At 41.6% G+C, this 19,361-nt stretch overlaps 1 protein-coding gene across 12 annotated transcripts in view; it reads right to left on the reverse strand.

Annotated features, from left to right (window-relative positions):
* ppfibp2b (PPFIA binding protein 2b) overlaps positions 1-19,361 on the reverse strand; it is a 112,487-nt gene that overhangs the window by 41,836 nt on the left and 51,290 nt on the right. For 10 of the 12 annotated variants that reach the window (XM_074631519.1, XM_074631514.1, XM_074631513.1 and 7 more), the window contains 3 exons: positions 11,832-11,918; positions 9,497-9,610; positions 1,476-1,625 (listed from right to left, as the gene is read on the reverse strand). In XM_074631519.1, coding sequence (XP_074487620.1) covers positions 1,476-1,625; positions 9,497-9,610; positions 11,832-11,918 — 351 coding nt within the window. Of the gene's footprint in view, positions 1-1,475; positions 1,626-1,722; positions 2,054-9,496; positions 9,611-10,761; positions 10,791-11,831; positions 11,919-19,361 lie in introns of those variants that run through there. The other 2 variants (XM_074631515.1, XM_074631516.1) reach the window with 2 other exon arrangements.

Raw genomic sequence — 19,361 nt, forward strand, 5'->3', positions numbered from 1 at the left:
ACATGGACCCAAGCTGTTGCCTAGCAACGCAATTCTGTTGCAATTCCGTCGCAATTCCGTCGAAATGCGCTAAAACAGAGCGTTTCAGACAGGGGGTAAATACAGTCACATTCAGGCAGACAGTATGAGGAAAATAAAGATTTTTTTGAACATGACAGCATGTAAACATGTTCTAGTAGAAACACAAAATACAAGTATGAACCTGAAAATGAGCACGATATGGGACCTTTAAAAGAGATATTTTTTGTAGTGTTGACTTAACAGTTTGGTGTGAGCTGTCTGGCAGGCCGTCTGCAGGGTGTGGTTCAAACAGTCTCAGGGGGCTGTTTGATATGTTCTGGCTTGTTTGACATCCTCAACGCTGCAGCTTGACATCTCATTCAGAGTCAGTTCGTTATTACCTCACATCTGGAGGAGATGGGACAGACCTTCATCTGCTGGGTAGACTGTTACAATGAATGTTATCTGGGATTTTCACTTAGTGCTGGCACTAGAGGGCCGTGGGAAAGCCCAACGTCTAGGACTTGTTGGTTGCAAAACCAATCTGGAAAGACAACAACTGCAACAACGTCACACTGCTGGTTTGATAATGGGAGCCAACACTAGAGTGTCTAAAGCTGAAACTGATGACCCCAAAGAACCACTTGGTTTAAAATTGTTTAAACAGGACAACCCCCAGGCTGATCTGAGAACAGACCCGCTTCACATCCAACACACATCCCATTAATCCCACTCCTCATTAGTGGGATCACCTACCACCAGGTGAGTTCACACAAACAACAGGCAAGTCCCATGTATTCCAATACACCAAGTCACAGACAATCGCTGGATTCCAAACCGCATACCATACTAGTAGTACGTACTGATTTGGCCAACATGTAGTATGTAGCATGTAGCATGTAGCATGTAGTATGTAGTATGTAGTATGTAGTATGTAGTATGCGAACAAAAGCAAAATCTCCAGTTTGCCAAAAGTACCCGGATGTCGTACTGATTTGGAAAAAATCTCCAGTATGCATCGGACCAGTCTACCTCGTCTACTGTATCCCACAATGCAATGTGCTGCAACGGTACAGGCTATGGTTACAACAACAACAGCATCCAAAAACGGCTCGTTTTTACATTTTTCGTAGCTATTTCATCACTAAATTCACTTCTGAAAATGTTTGACTCAGGTATTTTAATGAAAGCAGAAGAACATTTTAAAATGTTTTGAAATGTATTTTGGTTGAATTGGGAGTTAAGATGTATTCTATACTAACTGTATTCTATATATGGATATACTGTATGTGTGAAAACTTTTCACCCAGGTGAATGCAGCAGGGATCTATGCCTATAGCAACTTAAATACAAGCTGGATCCAAGACACAGCAGCAATGAGTTGAGCAGTGTTTGCTCTGTGAAACATTCACACACAAGCTCTCTCTCTGTCTCTCACACACACACACACACACAGGTTTGTCGACTTGCCATACCTCAGCTTTGTTCTGTTTTGTTTCCGCGGGGTCCTGTGGGTGTGAGTTTGTGTGTGTCTCCTCCATGCCGACCAGCTTCAGTTTGAGGTAGGACACCTCGTCCATCAGGTCCAGCTTCTGAGTCTCCAGAGAGGTCCTGCTCATCAGCTCCTGGGAAGCACACACACACACACACACACACTGTAAGTTAGATGCATTGAAAGCAGCTTTTACAGACCACACCTACAGAAATGTCAAACACAAACACACGCAGATATCGGAGGTCAATGTAGAGAAGCCAGCATGCTGCTCCACTTCGGACAATGTTCTTCCCACACTAACAGAGCGGACGAGGCCGGGGCCCAGACCCCACGAAGCTAAATATACACACACACACACACACACAGGCGAGCTAGGGGCTCTATTAATACATGTCTGTGCTTCTTTGGTATGGGAGAGAGAGAGACAGAGAGAGGCTGCTGAACATGAAGAAGTGACTCGCACAAACACATGGATCTCTTTGCCAACTCTCAGTGTGTCTGTTGCTTTCGTTTCCTCATCTAATCTACTTCTAGTCCCACTTCCTCTTCTCTAAACTCAAACTGAAGCTGCCTTGGATTGTTGTTTAAGCCTCTGACATCCATCTTCTTACACTCAGAGGAAACTGAGAACAAAATGAGGCTGTAAAAGGTTTGCCCACTCGGTAGATAAACCAGGTCCAGGTGGTGAACAAAGCTTTGGCTCTGATCCATCCTTGTTGCTGTTATTTGATACCAAAAATGACTGATTCCATTCAACTAAAACAGATACAGAAACACACTTCCTGTATCTTGTTCTCCTTAAAGGTCCCATATTGTAAAAAGATTTTCATGTCTTTTATATTATAAAGCATGTTTAAGTTCTATATAAATACTGTGAAAATATCAAAACGCTGAATCCACAGAGAAATACACACAGCCCGTATTCAAAAACTGTGCGTTTGAAACAAGCCATCGGGATTTCTTGTGATGTCACAAATCTACAATATTTAGACAATTTCTCAGTTTTAAACGTAAACATTCTAAATGTGTCCCAGTTAATTTCCTGTTGCAGTGTATGTGAATGACATCAGCTGTCAGGAAGTAAACGCGGACCCAAGCTGTTGCCTAGCAACGCAATTCTGTTGCCACTCTGTTGAAATGCGCTAAAACGGAGCGTTTCTGACAGAGGGTGAAAACAGGTATATTCAGACAGACAATAATGTGTTGTTTGAACATTTAAGCATGTAAACATGTTCTAGTAGAAACCCAAAATACAAATATGAACCTGAAAATGAGCATGATATGACCCCTTTAAGACAAATCAAAAGAAAAATATGCCAGTTAATTCACTTGATTCCAACAGTTTTACACTTAACTGTCGTCTTCATCATCTTGAAATATAGAGGATTGTTTCTCTTGCATCTGGTGATTTGAGTGATCTGATGTCTCTTGTTTTTAAGAAAATGGAGAATTCCTGAGTCATCAAAGTGACTGACTTATTCAGAGGGCTGTAACGTTACACAGCTTACACTTCTGTTGAGCAATAGTGGGATTTTGAGATGATTTTGGAGAAAGAGAAGTACCTGAATCATTGACTTTCTATTTCCGTCCTGCCATACAGTTTATCATGCAAACTTAACCCTAACTGGAACCGCAGACTGATGTATATTGTATAACATTGTACAATGACTTTATTGAAGTGATACAATAAAGTGGAGTGTTGTTCTTCCACCGGAGTCTGACCGGTTCTCCTTATTTAAAAAAAAGACACTCTGCAGTTCTTAGAGCATCTGCATGTTACAGAGATCCACATGTAGGGCTTTTAAAGACATCTTATTCAAACTGAATTTGATTTGAAGACAACTATGATTTAAAGAAAACGACACCAGGTGCTTTGAGCTACATGCTAACATCAGCATGCTAACATGCTAACAGTGACAATCGTGCTGGTGTTTACGATAAATTAAAATTTGAACGTGATGATAAAAAGTCAGAGGATCACTAAAGTTATTACAATTCATCCTGAGGCGGGCCATGAAAGTCCGCCCCCAAATTGTATAGTAATGCATCAAATAGTTGTCGAGACATTTTACACAAAATAAATATATCGACATCCTGGTGGCGCTAGAGGAGGTTCCCGTCATTAAAGCTAGCGTTGCTGATGTTCTTCAAAAACAGTTTGTGCTATATTTGTTGAAATTCTCTTTACATCCCGACAGCAATCAATAAATCAAATGTTCTGAAAAAAAAAAAAAATACGGTAGGCTGTGGGATTTAGGGATTTAGTTAGCAGCTAACTATACCTTCACTGGAAAAGAGTTGGCAACACTGGGCTGGATACTTTTTAGAATCTGGTGTACTCTTGCTGTGTTTCTTGAGATTACCAACCCTAGCTGTAAGATCTATCCTCTGGGCACCAGGATGGTAATCCATCCAATAGTTGATCAGATATCTCAGTGAGGACCAAAGCGGTGAACCGACCAACCAACCTACATTGCCATAAAAATACCACTTAAAGTTCCCATATTGTAAAAAGTGAGATTGTCATGTCTGTTATAGTATAAAGCAGGTTTAAGTGATATATAAATACTGTGAAAGTATTGAAACGTTCAATATACAGAAAAATACACACAGCCCGTTTTCAGAAATTGTGCGTTTGAAACAAGCCGTCAGGATTTCTGTCCATTTGTGATGTCATAAATATACAATATTTAGACTATTACATGGTTTTAAAGGTAAACATTCTTAATGTGTCCCAGTTTATTTCCGGTTGCAGCATATGTAAATTACATCAGCTGACAGGAAGTACACATGGACCCAAACTGTTGCCTTGCAACGCAATTCCGTTACAATTCCGTTGAAATGCACTAAAACGGAGCGTTTCAGACAGAGGATAAATACAGGCATATTCAGGCAGACAGTATGAGGAAAATAAAGTTTTTTTTAACATCACAGCATGTAAACATGTTCTAGTAGAAACATAAAATACAAGTATGAACCTGAAAATGAGCATGATATGGGTCCTTTAATATTTGCACATACTTATGTTACACTTAGTTGTACTAATAAATATATTAAGACCTTAAACATGTATACTTTTCCTTTTCTTCTTAAGGACGTGTGGATGCCACATTAGACACAACAGAGGGATACCATAGCGTCCAAATGGAAAGATCACTTGGTAAACAAATAGTGTCAACAGCACAGCCACAGACAGACAGCTAAAACCCCATAATCACTCCAGCTCAGCAGCCACACACACACACACACACACACACACACACACACACACACACACACACATACACACACACGCACACACTCACTCACAGAATCTTAGGTTATGGCAGCTGACTGTCAGTTTGCAATCTAACACCAGTGTCACTTAGAGCAGGATAAGCCGAAGTCTTTAGAGGTAATTTATCAGAACTCTGTGGTCATGGCCCACAGCTCAGCTGCCTGACATCTGCTTCCCTCTAATTATGAGGAGCAACACGTGACAAATTATCATCCTCTCTGCAGCATTTATAGAACTCTTTAAAGAGGCGCCACTCATCTTCCAACTGAACAACTGAGTTAAACAGTTACACAGAGTACGGTTCTTAATATCCGAAGAGTGTCATTTCAAAATGAAATATCCACAATATGAAAGACACCCATTCTTAGAAAATGACTGAAAGAAGGTGTAATGATCTCCATGTAGGCATTATATGCTGACACCCATAGCCCATGTACAGGTATTAACATGCCAGCTAGCCTGGGCTAGCATACTGTTAAATACATCGCTTTAACCGTTGCATACTGCATAATACTACTGAGTTTGTCAGTAGTATGTAGAAGGCGGTTTCGAATACAGCCCTTGATTGGTCTGAGAGGCTGTCTGAGCTGCGATCTGATTGGACTAAACCCCCAGCGATGATGGTGATACTGTTTGACTGCAGTAACAACGTGACTGCTCTCTTCTCTAAATACCTTCCATTCTGATTATTTAACACGCCACAATGTAGAAAATGCTTGCTCAAACGAATCGATGTTCAACCACAACCAAAGTTATGTTCACGTGTCTTTCTGTCTCTTGCTGCATGTCCAACACATTCTCACTCCCTTCAGCGGCCCACACAGCATGCTGTTAAAGTCAGCCATGACAACTCTGACTGGTCAACAACAGCTACCCCCAGTGTGTGTGTGTGTGTGTGTGTGTGTGTGTGTGTGTGTGTGTGTGTGTGTGTGTGTGTGTGTGTGTGCGTGTAAACAGAGCACACAGAAATGTCTCAATACAGTTATTTCTGTGTCTAAATAAAGGCACAGCAGGACATGTAGTCACAGTATGACTACATGTGTGGGAGGATCCCCTCTAGCATGACAACACTGTACTGTGTGTGTGTGTGTGTGTGTGTGTGTGTGTGTGTGTGTGTGGGTGGGTGGGTGCGCTGACTAAGGCCCATTTCTTATTAGATTAGTTGTAGTTCCCACAGCCAGTAGCAGCCCTGCGGCACTGATGCATAATGTTACATGGCTTCTCTCTCACTCAAACACACGCTCATGCACACACTAAAGGAACAGTGACCCAGATGGAGGACATCCTGCTGCAGACACGTTGTCAACTTTTAAATCCTACAAAACTCTCCAATTAGATATTGAGGAGATTCAAGAGGAACAGATTAATAATCCAAAAAGATTCAAGACAACAGACAGACAGAACCCAGAAGCCCAGACAAGCGCACAATCTTTCTCCATACTCCACCTTCATCTCTCTCAGCAAACACCTCAACACCTCAGATCACGAGCTATTGACCAGCAGTCATCAACGGGACAGAGTCAACCAGGAAAAATAAATAAGCGGCAAACAATGCATAGGGAGGAGGTCAGGGTGGATGGATGGGTCATAAAAACAATTTTCTTTTTGGAAAATTAACGAAAATTAATGAAAAAAAAACGTCGTCGTTACTCTTTCCAACAATCACCAAGTGTGCTTTGGTCGAACTCAACTGTAATTTCGCAGAGCTTAATGTGAAAAAACACCAAATCTAAAGGTGTTCCCCCCTCCCTCCAGCCTCCGCTCTCTCTCTGTCCCTCTCTCTGCAGGCAGAAGGAAAGAGGCAGGGTGAGGCGTCATGAACACGTCATCAGTTACACTGCGCATGTCTTAAAGGTCCCATATTGTAAAAAGTGACATTTTCATGTCTTTTATATTATAAAGCAGGTTTAAGTTCTATATAAATACTGTGAAAGTATCGAAACGCTTAATCCATATAGAAATACACACAGCCCGTATTCAGAAACTGTGCGTTTGAAACAAGCCGTTAGGATTTCTGTCCATTTGTGATGTCACAAATATACAATATTAGACCATTTCAAAGTTTTAAATGTAAACATTCTAAATGTGTCCCCAGTTTATTTCCTGTTGTAGTGTATGTGAATGACATCAGCTGACAGGAAGTAAACATGAACCCAAGCTGTTGCCTAGCAAAGTAATTCTGTTGCAATTTCTTTGAAATGTACTAAAACGGAGCGTTTCAGACAGAGGGTAAATACAGGTATATTCAGGCAGACAGTATGAGGGAAAATAAAGGGCTTTTTAAACATTAAAGTACATAAACATGTTCTAGTAGAAACACAAAATACAAGTATGAACCTGAAAATGAGCACGATATGGGACCTTTAAAGCCTGTGGTGTTAATGCACAGGCTGAGCGGAGTTATTAAAAAGAAATTCCCAAAGCCGGATCATGATCCGGATCGCCACCAAAATCAAATGGATTGTTCATTGTGCCACACCCCACCCCCCCAAAAGATTTCATTCAAATCCATCGCAGACTTTTGGAGTTATCCTGCATACGGATAAACCAACTAACCAACGCCGGTGAAAACATAACCTCCTTCCTAGGCCTTCGGCATTGGCGGAGGTAATAACTTTTCATAAGATATATGAACCGTTGTTGAGGACACGTTGTGCAGTGGCAGGTGGAGATCTAGTTAGATTGAAAGACTGCATACTGTGAATACATCTGTGGTTGCAACAATTGATGCTTTTATTAGCTATGAAGCAAAATGCGTCCATTTCACTGTAACAGTAGCATGGTACAACTTCTGTTTTTCAATTACACCTGAGAGCAGAAGAGAACTCCCTTCCACAGAAAAAGACAGAGCCTCTCTTGATTCCTGCAGTGTTTTTAGAACTGTTCTTGTTCAGTGCAGACAGCATGAGTTAGTGACTTCTAAAAGCTAGCTGGATAAAGATGATAAAACGTCCCAGCCCCTAGAGGGCTATTTCTTTTGGAGCTTTAGTCTTTTTATCCTCCGTTTTGACAACGAAAAGGACAAAGAGCGCGTTGAGGAGTCTAAACAGAGGGATGATTCTGTGGTTCAGAGAGGGGGGGTCTTCCAGCCTGGCAGAGCTCATGAGGCGGCCTCATCACTGATGTCAAGACAACAACTTAGCAGACATTCAGTGTTTCACACTACTTTACACTGACCTGCCAAGACAGTGTGCCACCTTCAGTCCCCCGGGATAAGACACCCTGAGATCAGACCCCCGGGATCAGACACCCTGAGATCAGACCCCCGGGATCAGACACCCTGAGATCAGTCCCCCGGGATCAGATCCCCCGAGATCAGTGCCCCGGGATCAGACTCCAGTGCTGGCTGGGTTTGCACTGGCTGAATTCAAGCTGCTACAGCTAACCGCTTACTGAAGGTCTGTGTCCCGCAGAGATTGCAGCAAATCTCTGTCATTTCGAAGAGACATTTTAACTTCAGGACCAATGACAAGCAGAACATGTGGACCTCATTATACTGCTATGCAAAGCCAATATTAGTGCTTCAAACTGACAAAGTACGACACAACAGCAGTGGCAGAGCTTTATCCAAAAAGTCCCCTTCGAACATAACCTTTGTGTAATCAGCTGTTGATCAGCCGTCTTTCAGTCTGAGCAGTTCACACCTTCTGTTCTAAACTGTAGTGAGCAGTGTTCTACATGTTGTGGCTAAACCTACAGGACTGTTCAGACCACATTAACTACCTCCTCCAGACATCTGCAGCTGCACATTTGGCTTCTTTTTCTTCTGACAAAACCAACCAGGGGTTCCTCCTTGCTTACGTTCAAGTGTGAGCAGCCACTCTGTGGCCGGTCAATTCATATACAATGTGAGTTAAAGCATCAGTAGGTGAGATTGGGGTAAATATGATTAAAAAAAGTTGTTTTTATAAAACGGTCGCTATATCGTGACAGTAGTACATGAAACAGGTAACCTGAAAAAAATCATGTTCCTCTGTGTCCTCTGGTGCTCCTAACGGCATCTGCAAGATTTCACAGACCGGAGGAAAACAAGCAGCCAGAGCTGATCTGAGGGCTGCTGTCCAGCAGAACTCCGACCAAACGGTCAAACTAGGCAGCGCTGATCAAATATGAATCAATATTATGTTACTGTAATGTCTATTTCTCTCCTCAGATGTTCTCAGAATCATCTTGTAGTGCACGGTTTAGCTGTAAAATGAGAAAGGTTGTGACCCAGCAGCCATGTTGAGATCAGGTTGAGATGGCTCGAAGGAACGCCAAGTACCTGTCACAAGACCGGAGAACAGCCAATAGGAACGCTCTCTCTCAATGAAATGACCTGTGATTGGTCAAAGTCTCCCATCACGGGCTAGATGTTCTAAAGCCTGAAAACAGAGCCATGAGGAGGAGCAGAAGTCTAGTTTTCTCTCAGAACACTTCAATTACAATATGCTGAAAGGTTATTATGGAATTTTTGCCCAATGATGCAAAAATATACTGCCTACTGCAGCTTTAACAAGTATTAATATATAATGTACAAGAGTAATACAAATATACAGCTGCCCTGCTTAATGCAGATGGAAGATGTCAAGGTGTGTTTTAGTGAGTAATGCTTCTCAGAGATCATGAGGCCAGTGTGTGTGTGTGTGTGTGTGTGTGTGTGTGTGTGTGTGTGTGTGTGTGTGTGTGTGTGTGTGTGTGTGTGTGTGTGTGTGTGTGCGTGCGTGCGTGTGTGCGTGCATCACCTGTTGCAGCATCTCCTCTGTAGAGGCCAGTTTCCGCCGGTGTTCCTCCAGAGAACTCTCTAGGTCTCTGATCTTCTCTCCCTGGGCCTCAACCTGGTCGGTCAGAACGCTCACCTGCAGCAATGGGTGACACATTCACTCTCTATTAGAAAAGACGTAGTGAGACACACACTCACAGACATGATGTAGTGGCAATGATTTTACTGTTAGAAAACCCCACCACGTACTCAAATCCACACAAATAAATCTAACTTCATACCCACATGGCCATGTCTCTCTTTCTCTCTTCATTCATCCTCCAAACAACAACATTTACTCAGTAGTCTGTCACATTTACTAGAATCTCCCAGACAATACACACACACACACACACACACGTCCAAACACTGTCTCACAGCACACAGAAAATAAAGAATCTAGTGGCTCAATGTGTATCCAAATCCAGATTACAACGAAAACAAGGACCTGCACTGTAACAGAGATTTGTGAATGATCTGGTAGCCTGGTGGCCTCAAACAAATGAGTAAATTAATGAACATGTAAGTGAATGAGTAACATCTAAGATCCATTCTGTGCGTGTTCAGCACCTATTTGACTATTACCTGACAAATGTAATGTATCATCTATCAGCTATATATACCATTATTTAAGGGTGTTGCACCACAAAGCTATCTGCAAAGACAAGGCATGACTTTGATATGACTATTAAAGGTCGCATATTGTAAAAAGTGAGATTTTCAGGTCTTTTATAATATAAAGCAGGTTTAAGTGATATATAAATACTGTTAAACTATCAAAACACTCAATATACAGAGAAATACACACAGCCCGTATTCAGAAATTGCGCGTTTGAAACAAGCCGTTAGGATTTCTGTCCATTTGTGATGTCACAAATATACAATATTTAGACCATTACACAGTTTTAAACGTAAACATTCTAAATGCGTCCCAGTTTATTTCCTGTTGCAGTGTATGTAAATAACATCAGCTGACAGGAAGTAAACATGGAACCAAACCGTTGCCTAGCAACGCAATTCCATTGTAATTCCATTGCAATTCCATTGAAATGCACTAAAACGGAGCGTTTCAGACAGAGGGTGAATACAGGTATATTCAGGCAGACAGTATGAGGAAAAGAATGTGTTTTTTTAACATTACAGCATGTAAACATGTTCTAATAGAAACACAAAATACAAGTATGAACCTGAAAATGAACATGATATGGGACCTTTAAGTCCTAATGTTGAAGAGAAAGACTCTCTTACCTGTTCTGTGCTCTGCTGCTGCTGCTGAGCTGTACTCACTCTAAAGGTGGTCAAAGGTCCCTACAGGCTGCAGGGACGTGACTTTCTAAACACAGTTTAGTGTGTGTGTGTGTGTGTGTGTGTGTGTGTGTGTGTGTGTGTGTGTGTGTGCTAACACAGACAACACTTCACACAAACAGAGTCCTGAAGGAGAGGTATAGGTGAAGGGAAAGTCAAGCAAAGAACAGCCTGTCAACATCCAGTTAAATCTAGAGTCACCTGTGTGTCTGTGGACCAATCACAGCTGGTCCCAAGACCACAATGTGGAACAAGTAGGTGTGTGACTGAGTGAGAAATGAGATATGGTTCTTCCAGGCGCGGTGGTGCACTTCAACTCAACATTTAACAGATCCACTCACATAACCTTAAAGCAAACACGCACTCGGCAGGCGGAGAGAGCTGTGATTAGTGCAGGCAGACTGAGGAGATCACAGCTGTATGGAGCAGCTATTAAAGTGATGCCTGTTGACATCACATAGTGCACAGATCTGTAATCTTGTGCTTCACCACAGCAGCGCTGATGTAGATATGACTGTAAAAGCCGTCAGTGAACACACGCTCAGACATGTTTGTTATGAGATAGCTATAGAGCCGTACTAGGATTACACACAGTGTTTTCCAGACAAATCCCAAGCTCACTGACTCATAGTAGGAACTCAAATAATTATGTCAAAATAAACACTAGAAAAATAATTATGGACCTTTGATTGTGGAGTATTCTTCTTTTTTTTTTTAGCAAAAGTAGGACCACAAAAGTCCCACTGATCCCATCTAATACAGATGCAGACAGATGTGTTGTGGTGGTAGAGACTGAGAGGAAACGAGTGAGGAGATCACGGGTGATGACAAGCAACACAAGTTCCCGGCTGGAATCGAACCGGGGGGACTTTTGTGTTTTCATGTTTTTTTTTTATTTTAGACTGGACATTCTCAGAACAAACTGGTGAAACGGACTGGTTGTGCAGACTCTCTGTCTCTCAGTGGTAAACAGAACAAACACACACACACACACACACACACACAGTTCTGACCTGTAGCACCAGAGACTCCTTGTCTCCCTCTAGGCGGAGCAGTCGTTCTTGGTAGGTTTCATTGTTGGCTGGAGAACACGGGTTCACCTGGATAAAGACACAGAGTAAGCACAGAGGTAAAACAACTGTTCCTGCTGCAGGACCTTGCTCTTCATTCATGGGTGACTGAGTAGCTTTATGAGATCATTATTGTTATTGTTATTATTATTATTGATACTATAATGTACCAATAGATAATTAGATAAAGGTTATTGAATAAAATGAAACCAGTTTAATAGAGTGCAGACCTCCGCCAAGGTTGGTTTCATGTACGTAATGCACAGGCTGAGCGGAGTTATTAAAAAAAATCCCCGAAGCCGGATCATGATCCGGATCACCACCAAAATCTAATGGATTGTTCATTGTGCCACACCCCACCCCTCCAACAAATGTCATTAAAATCCATCACGGACTTTTGGAGTTATCCTGCAAACGGACAAACCAACAAACCAACAAACCAATGCCGGTGAAAACATAATGTCCTTCCTAGGCCTTCGGCCTTGGCGGAGGTAATAAAAGAGCCAATCTAGTTTGGGTTATTGTGAGCAAAAGACATGCGGCATGTCAAACCGAACGTTTCACTGAGCAACCAGATAAAAATGGTAATCAATCATCACTAAAATTAATTAAATGTTGTATCAGAAGTATAATTAATTTACAAATGGACTGAAACAATGAAAATACAATTTCAATTAAATGGGAGTTAGTTTCAATAAGTCCTTTAAATAAGGTTGATAACTGATCTCACACACATCATGTTAGTCTGGATTAGTTCAACCAGGTTTGACTGCTGATCTCCACTGAACTCATCCTAAAACCCATTAAAGGGGCTGAAAACGTCTATCATTGTAGACCACTTTACACATCGGTTCTCACTTAAACATTAAAGGGTGTTTTTCTATTCATCAGTGTCAAACAAGCCAATTTAAAAAAAAATTAATTTCCAGGTTGTAAAACATTAGAACATGAAAAACGTCCATAGAGGAGGGAATACTGTTAAAGGAAGCTGAGCTGTCACACATTTTGTCTGCCAGGTCATGAATCACTCACACTATGGAAGATAGGGCTGCACAATTATGGCCAAAATGCTTATCACGATTATTTCGATCAATGTTGAGATCACGATTATTTATCAAAATTATTCAAAGATTTTAGGGACAAAATATTTTTATTGCAAATTCATATTTAAATAAACAGAACGCTGCTTTCACTTCAATGTTGTGCTACATTCTAACCGTCAAAAAACTTTTACTTAGTTATTATCATCTATAGTGGTTATTTATATAAAAACACACAACTCAAATGATTAAGTAAATAAGTGATCATATTTACTTTGAAAAATCTTGGAATTAGTTAGTCATATTTCCCTCTATTGCTCTGAAAACATCTCCTTCAAACAACTGGATTTATTCAAGTTTCTCACCAAAAACTACATTTTACAAGATTACATTTGAACGCATCATGCTAGCGTTATAATCTACCATCGCCCAATACTCATTGTAATGTGTAGAGCTTGAACGCACCAGCTGCACACGTGTGTGTGATCGGCAAAAAATCTTATATATGAGACTGCTGAAAACCGTCCGGCTTCGATCAGCTGCTGACTGATGGTGCGTCTCTAGCTGTTAGTTTAGGAAGCGCTTGATTTATGCAGCAGAGTTTTCTATGAGCGGAGCACATATTTTAAACGTTAATATCGCAGTCAGTCATGTTCATTTAATTGTGGGAAGCCAAAATCGTGATTAATATTGGATTAATTGTGTAGCCCTAATGGAAGATACAGTGAAGTAAGAACATGAGAGTGAGAGTACCAGACATGTACAGGGTTGGTCTGTTTTTCATAGGAGCACATGATGATGAAGAGTTATGAAAGATCGTCTGTGTTATCTGACTCCCATTTATCCACAATTAGCACTTCTTCTCTGAAGCTGGTGTTCCTGCTTTTTTACAGTCCATATCATTCCCATCGGGGACCAGCGAGGCTAACGAACAGCAGCACAGCCGGGTCAGGCTCTAGTCTAGAAATACGACTGCTTTGCAATACGCAGACGCTGTGAAAGAGATCTTTTGCGAGTTCCACGGCCCTATAGCTATTAATGTTACGGCAGAACGATGTGTTCCACAAAAATAAACAGGAATCAAGCAGAACTATTTTAAATGACGGAAGGCTTAAATGGTGTAGTTTCCATTTCTCTCTAAGGAGCCAGATTATCCTGTCTTTGAGTGTCTGTGTCCAGGGTTGCTGACTCCTTGACTCCTCAGCTTGCTGCTGCTGCTGCTGCTGGGAAATAGAGCGAGAGGAAAACACGATTATCCAGCTATGAAGCCTGGACCTGATAAGATAACGTTTCTGCTTCTCTCAGCTTCACAGCAGAGGAAAAGCTCTACAGTCCCTTCACAAACCATATGCTCAGAAACCCTCCGTTTCAATAGAAATACATTCATCAAGATTGATTACAAATACCTTTTGAGGTTCAAAAACATGACATGATATTGTAGCCCGACCAAACTACACACTAGAGTACAACTATTTAAAGCTGCTGGGAGCTGCCTGTATTGACTTTAAGAAAGCTCTGCCCTTTCAGCTTAATGCAACCCATTTTATCACGATACAACGGCACCGATACCACTTTACGGCAGCGTGACGTTAACCTCTCGTCACCATCTTTCGGGTCCTATCGTACGCGCTCACGCTCCACCTCCCCGACGGTGCGAGTGAGATGGGTCGGTCGTGGCGCACCGCCTCGTATGCGGGACTCCCCAGCCTGCCGTGTGTCGCTCACACCCTCCAGCTGGCTGTTAACGAGGGTCTTTTGGCACAGAGAAGTACTCGTATCGGTACTCGGTATCGGGGAGTACCCAAATGTAAATACTTGTACTTGTACTCGGTCAGAAAAAAGTGGTATCGGTGCATCCCTAATCACCACTAATGTTGAGGCATTAGACATTAGACGCCGGGAGACAACTGGCTGGGACATTTGCTATTCTATCACTTTTTGGCACATAACAAAAAACAAACAAGAATTGTTTTCATTATTAACTGTTGCAAAGGATGACCAGAATGGATCTGAAGAGTATCTAGCAGTCTCGGCCTTTTCATGAATCGTCTCAAGACCGTAACTGAAGTTTAGCAGGCAGCTGTTCTAAGAAACCCACGGAGCACTAGCTGCTCAGCAGCAGACCGACACAGCTAGATAGCTGCAGAACACAGAGGAGCATTTAGCAGCTAAACAGACACATGTTTCAGTCAGAGCTGGAAGATGAGGGAATATCAGGATTCTATTCATCAGGTGGACATAAACACTACTCCAAACAGATGACCATGTTTCCTGCTGACCCAAAAGCACTGGTGAAATACTAGTAACAACTAGAAGTGCACTCGGAGAGGGCAGATTTCCGCCAAGGCAGGTTTCATGTACGTCGCTGCCCCCCTGTGGTGGCCTGTGGTGTTAATGCACAAGTTGAGCGGAGTTATTAAAAACAAATCCCGAAGCCAGATCATGATCTGGATCGCCACCAAAATCTAATGGATTGGTCATTGTGCCACACCTCACCCCTCCAAAAAATGTCATTAAAAACCATCACGAACTTTTGGAGTTATCGTCCAAACAGACAAACAAACAAACAAACCAACAAACCAAAAAACAAACCAACGCCGGTGAAAACATAACCTCAAAGGCCTTGGAAGGAGGTAATAAAGCTACCAATCATCCCAACCATGACTAGGGATGTCACGAGAACCGATACTTCAGTACCAGGTCGATGCCAAAATTCTAGAAATGTCAAAATATTACATCAAACCCGCTTCTTCTTACCTATATCTCTCTGACTTTCTAAGAACACAGAGAAACAACTGTAGAATCAGCGTGCAGTGAGTTCAGAGGATGGATACAAACTGCGCCCCCCCCCCCCACACACACACACACACACACACACACACACACACACACACACACTGACCATATTACTAACATACTGTGAACTACACAGAGAGACACAGAATATTTCGGTTTGCAATACTGTAACAGTGTGACTTGTGGTTCCCTCCAGTGAGAAGTCAGGAAGTATTTAAATGAATGTTGATAATGATATTCCCATCGGGGCCATTTCAGGGCGGGCTCATAAAGGAACCGGGCCAGGCTGTTACTGTCTGTCTGTCTGTCAGTGTGGACGGCAGGTTATCACGTTATCACGTCTGTGGGCATTTTTCCAAGACTAATGGAAATACAATCAGAGTTTAACAACATGTAGCTCGTCTTTATTCAACAAGTGTGGGAGAGGGAGAGTGAGAGGGAGCGGGTGGAGCTCCTAATGACATACATATGATCCCAGTGTCTAAGAATGCATGACAACATCCAGGACAGCACCTACTTTTAATGACTCACAAAAAAAGCTCCATATAACAGTGGCTTTACTGTAAATTTAAAGCACTAACAGTATGATGTACCCAGGGTCTGAAATGAACTTTTTCACTGCCTGCCATAGTGGCAGACAAGTCTTTTTTTTTATCTGCCACTTTTGAAATCTCTGCGCTAAATGAAGGATTAACATTTTAGATCTGATGTCATTCAATGTTCCATATATTTTACATAAAAAACATTATATAAATTACAGTGTTCCAATTACACCGTGGAGGGAGGGTAGTGTAGACAGTACTGTACTGTACTTTGTTATTGTCAGCACACAAAAACACACAATTCAAATGATAAGGATTGTTTAAATATTTTCTTTGATAAAAAAAAATCTTGGCAAAATGCTTGGAGCTAGTGTTAGGAAGTTAAACAGGTCATAATTCTCTCTCTAATGTCTATTTTACATTGATGTGAAAACATCTCCTTCAAACAAATGGATTTATTCAATTTATTTATTATTATTTATTCTCGCCAAAAACTTAATTTTACGAGATTACATTTGAACACATCATGATAACGTTGTAATTTACCTTCGTCCAATAGTACTTTTTCCTGAGTAGACTTTGAACACCTCATAATAATAACTGAATGGCACCTCCGTTAACGTTAGTAGCTCCGCTATTTATCTAATCAGGACTGTGCTGCCCACCGTACGTACCGTACTGTACTAGAACTTAAAGGTCACCTATTATGCAAAATGCACTTTTCCATGTCTTTTAAACATCAATATCTGTCCCTAGTGTGTCTACAGGCCACCATAGTATCATAAAAGACCATCCTCTCTCTTTTTCTCCTCCTCCGTTTGTCCGGAAATGGGTGCAGAAAAAAAATTCGCTTTTTTCCTTGTATTCTGACGTCATTAGAGAATGCAAGCCACGTGAGGGTTTCCTGGTCGAACCAGAGCAGAACCTTCAGTAGCTGACCCCACCCCACAGCGCGTCACTGTCTCTCCTCCTCAACCTAACTTGAGCAAAGTAGCTCCTACTGTTAGTCTGCAAGAACCAGCAGAACAGGCTTCATGTACTCCCATCATCTAAATATAACATGTTCTTTCACAAAGGCTTTTTGTAATTACACTGTTTAAACAGATGATATTTATATATTATATATATTTGATGTCATGCATGTAGCAGATTACAGGTAGTAAATAGTGACTTGTAAGCAACACAACACATTTCTGTTTCACAGTCAAACTTTATTTGAGTTGACAGATGACAATATTAATTATTCACAGCATTTGTAATCATCTCACCTGTTAGTTAGTTATGTTAACATGGTACAGGAGAAAGTCTTCAGCTCTGGTAAACTATGGTAAGCTAAGCTCCGGTGGTCTGTAGTCATGGTAACACAGAGACAGCTACTACTGTAAATAATATACCATTACTCTGATCTTCCATACATTTATCTTTTAGCAGAAATAATGAACTGACTACTGTTTCACATCTTCTATTTTCCACCCTGATGGTCGCTGTGTTTACACACCGTGTCATAGCGGTAGCATGTAGCTAACCCGTTAGCATGTATCTACATGCTAACGGGTTAGCTACATGCTAACGGGTTAGCTTTGTATCTCCATGTAAACAGAGCTAACCCGTTAGCATGTAGCTACATGCTAACGGGTTAGCTCTGTATCTCCCATCTGCCCACAGCTGTCTGCTCTCAGCTGTCTGCTCTCCTCTGGGATGATTCTGTCGGTCATTTCTCACAGATGGATCTGTAAAGACAGACATAAAACAGAGTGTATGTTTACGGTTTACAGAGTTGATGCATGAGGTAAACACTGAGTTAACTAACAGAGATATAAATAGTATTATTTACCTGAGAGAAACCGTCAGGAAAACCTGGAATCTGGACTGCAGATGTTCATCATGTGTCGCCGATTTCTGATCAGATTCCTCCGGTAACGTGCGCTGGGTGAAGTTTCTGGTTTATAAACTTTAAAGTGGTTTATAAGCTCTATTCTAGCTCCTCTCTCTCCTGTGTTGCCTCACTGTTTTGAGTGATGCTCGTTCATGTCTATGTAGAGCGAGCACAAGCGCGAGCAACAGGACGCTGACTTTCGTTGACTTAACGGCCACAGGTGTCGCTGTTAACAAGACATTTCTGATTCTTACAAACAGTCCCTTTAACAGAAGGAAAAATATAAACAATTCATTGCAGTGAATATTCTTTTTTATGTGATGTTGCATACATCTAGTATTTTTAACAACATGGCGAGATTGATTTCAACCACAGCGCTCATCCCTACAGCATGTGATAACTCTGAGACAAACAGGCACATGGGCCTGGCAACAAAATAGCCATGAGCTAATTCACACATGAGCGCACACACACACACACACACACACACACACACACACACACACATACACACACAGGGACATTTCAGAAGCATCACATGAGAAAAAGATTAAAGACGAACAGGAAACAATGACTGGATGACTTTTCAGACTCAAACATCTTCCCCAGCTTCCCTCTACTCTACGTATCTGCTGAATCAGAAACACAGCAGTACGGGCTAGAAATAGTAGTATATCTGCTTTTGCAGGCTCAATCCATTAGATATCAGAGAAAAAACAGAGCGGATCAGCAGTTCAAAAAGTACCCAGAATGCAACATGACATGACTGAAGCAAAAAGTAATGAGGTCCAAACGTGGGTGTACATCTTGTTACTCATCAACTGAAGGAGATAAAGAGAGACAGCTGCAGTCATCTGAACAGATTTGCACCACCAGCGTTTTGTACTTACGTGAGTATTGTGTAAATTCATACAGTAGGATGCGTCACAGAGACAAGCAGCAAGTTGATATGAGCGCGACAAAGCTGCTGCTCTGTAGGAAAACAACCTTCTTCATTGGTTTGAGTAAACAAAATCATTGCATGATAAATGATCTGTTTAAAGCCAAAGCTCACGACTTATGTGCTCACACTGTACGGTCCGATCATCAGCCACGACCTGAGTGCTCACACTGGATGTGTAAAATAGGCCCCTGAGGGCCGTTCTGGCCGTTGACAGTTGTCAATAAAGATTTGTTTGAAAGCTCAGAGGCAGGTAAAGTGTGTTTGCTAGCAGAGGTC

The sequence above is a fragment of the Sebastes fasciatus genome, chromosome 4, assembly GCF_043250625.1.
Source record: "Sebastes fasciatus isolate fSebFas1 chromosome 4, fSebFas1.pri, whole genome shotgun sequence".
In the NCBI taxonomy this organism is placed as follows: domain Eukaryota; kingdom Metazoa; phylum Chordata; class Actinopteri; order Perciformes; family Sebastidae; genus Sebastes; species Sebastes fasciatus.